Below are 1,128 nucleotides of genomic sequence, written 5' to 3'. Positions count from 1 at the left end.
TTTTTTTTTTTTTCTCCCTCTTCGCTTGAATTTGGTTTTTGGTTCTGATCACTACTTGAGCATAATACTAATAATGACTACCAGAATTCAAATATAACTCCACTAAAATATCCAACTTCGCTACGAAGGCACTGCAATAGTCTCTTTTTTTTTTCTTTCTTTCTCCCTCTATCTCTCTCTCTCTTCATCATCACAAATACAGAGAGAGATAGTAAAAGCAAAAAAAAAGAATATCATAAACAAATAAACCCATAAACATATATATATATATATATATATATATATGTTTTTTCCTTCCTTTTTTTTTCTTCTTTACACCTCCACAAAGAGGACTTCCATTGCCAGTAAAACACAGGCGAAAATACCATACTTCATGATCTGATGTAATTGTTGATCCTGCACATAATCCTTCCCTGTAATCTCTATTGTATAAACAACATGCTTTGTACCAATCACCACCACATTGTATGCTAATAACAAGAGGAATGCCGTTCCAAGTGGAGAGTACAAGAGTGTACTGAGGGAAAGACAACCCTGCAATTGGAGAGAATGGGCAGTGAGATTGGTTGCCAATTGTGTGATGGGCCGTTTATTACACTGCAGTGCGGTGACGGACATGCAAGTATTATTCCTAATGTTTACACTACGAGAGATTGGCGATAACAACATGGAAGACGTGCGGCCTGCACTTCGTCCCAATAGAACACGACGAGAAAACATTGCGTACTTCTTTTTTTTTTTTTTTGTTTAATTTATATATATATATTTTTTTTCTTTTCTACAGCTGTCGTGATATTCCCCCTGCGACTGGGGGAAAAGAAAAGAAAAGAAGAAGAAAGAAAGAAAAAAACAGGAAAGAAAAAAATTGTGAGAAAAGGAAATGAACAATCAAAAAAATATCATAAACTTTACACACACCCCTCCTCACCTCTATCCTTTTGAGGAGGTTGTGTACACCAATATACCTCTATATCTATCTCTATTTATATCTATACAGATATAAATAGATAAATAGAAAGATAGATAGAGTAATTGGGAGGTACGCAGGAATACGTGAGTAAATCTGAATGATAAAAAGAATAGAAGGTAAAGAGAGTGTGCGTGTGTGTGTTTTTTTTTTTTTTTTTT

At 34.3% G+C, this 1,128-nt stretch overlaps 1 protein-coding gene across 1 annotated transcript; it reads right to left on the bottom strand.

Annotated features, from left to right (window-relative positions):
• Window positions 1–312: 312 nt before the first annotated feature.
• On the bottom strand, window positions 313–720 carry TM35_000083690 (uncharacterized protein; the record flags this gene model as incomplete). The annotated part of the gene is made up of 1 exon (XM_029024234.1): window positions 313–720. One exon carries the CDS (start codon window positions 718–720, stop codon window positions 313–315), a length of 408 nt encoding a protein of 135 aa, XP_028884637.1.
• Window positions 721–1,128: the final 408 nt, after the last annotated feature.

This window comes from Trypanosoma theileri (genome assembly GCF_002087225.1).
Source record: "Trypanosoma theileri isolate Edinburgh chromosome Unknown TM35_Tth_8_V1, whole genome shotgun sequence".
NCBI lineage: Eukaryota > Euglenozoa > Kinetoplastea > Trypanosomatida > Trypanosomatidae > Trypanosoma > Trypanosoma theileri.
The sequence above is the reverse complement of the archived record's forward strand: the minus strand, read 5'-3'. Positions and strand labels throughout refer to the sequence as shown.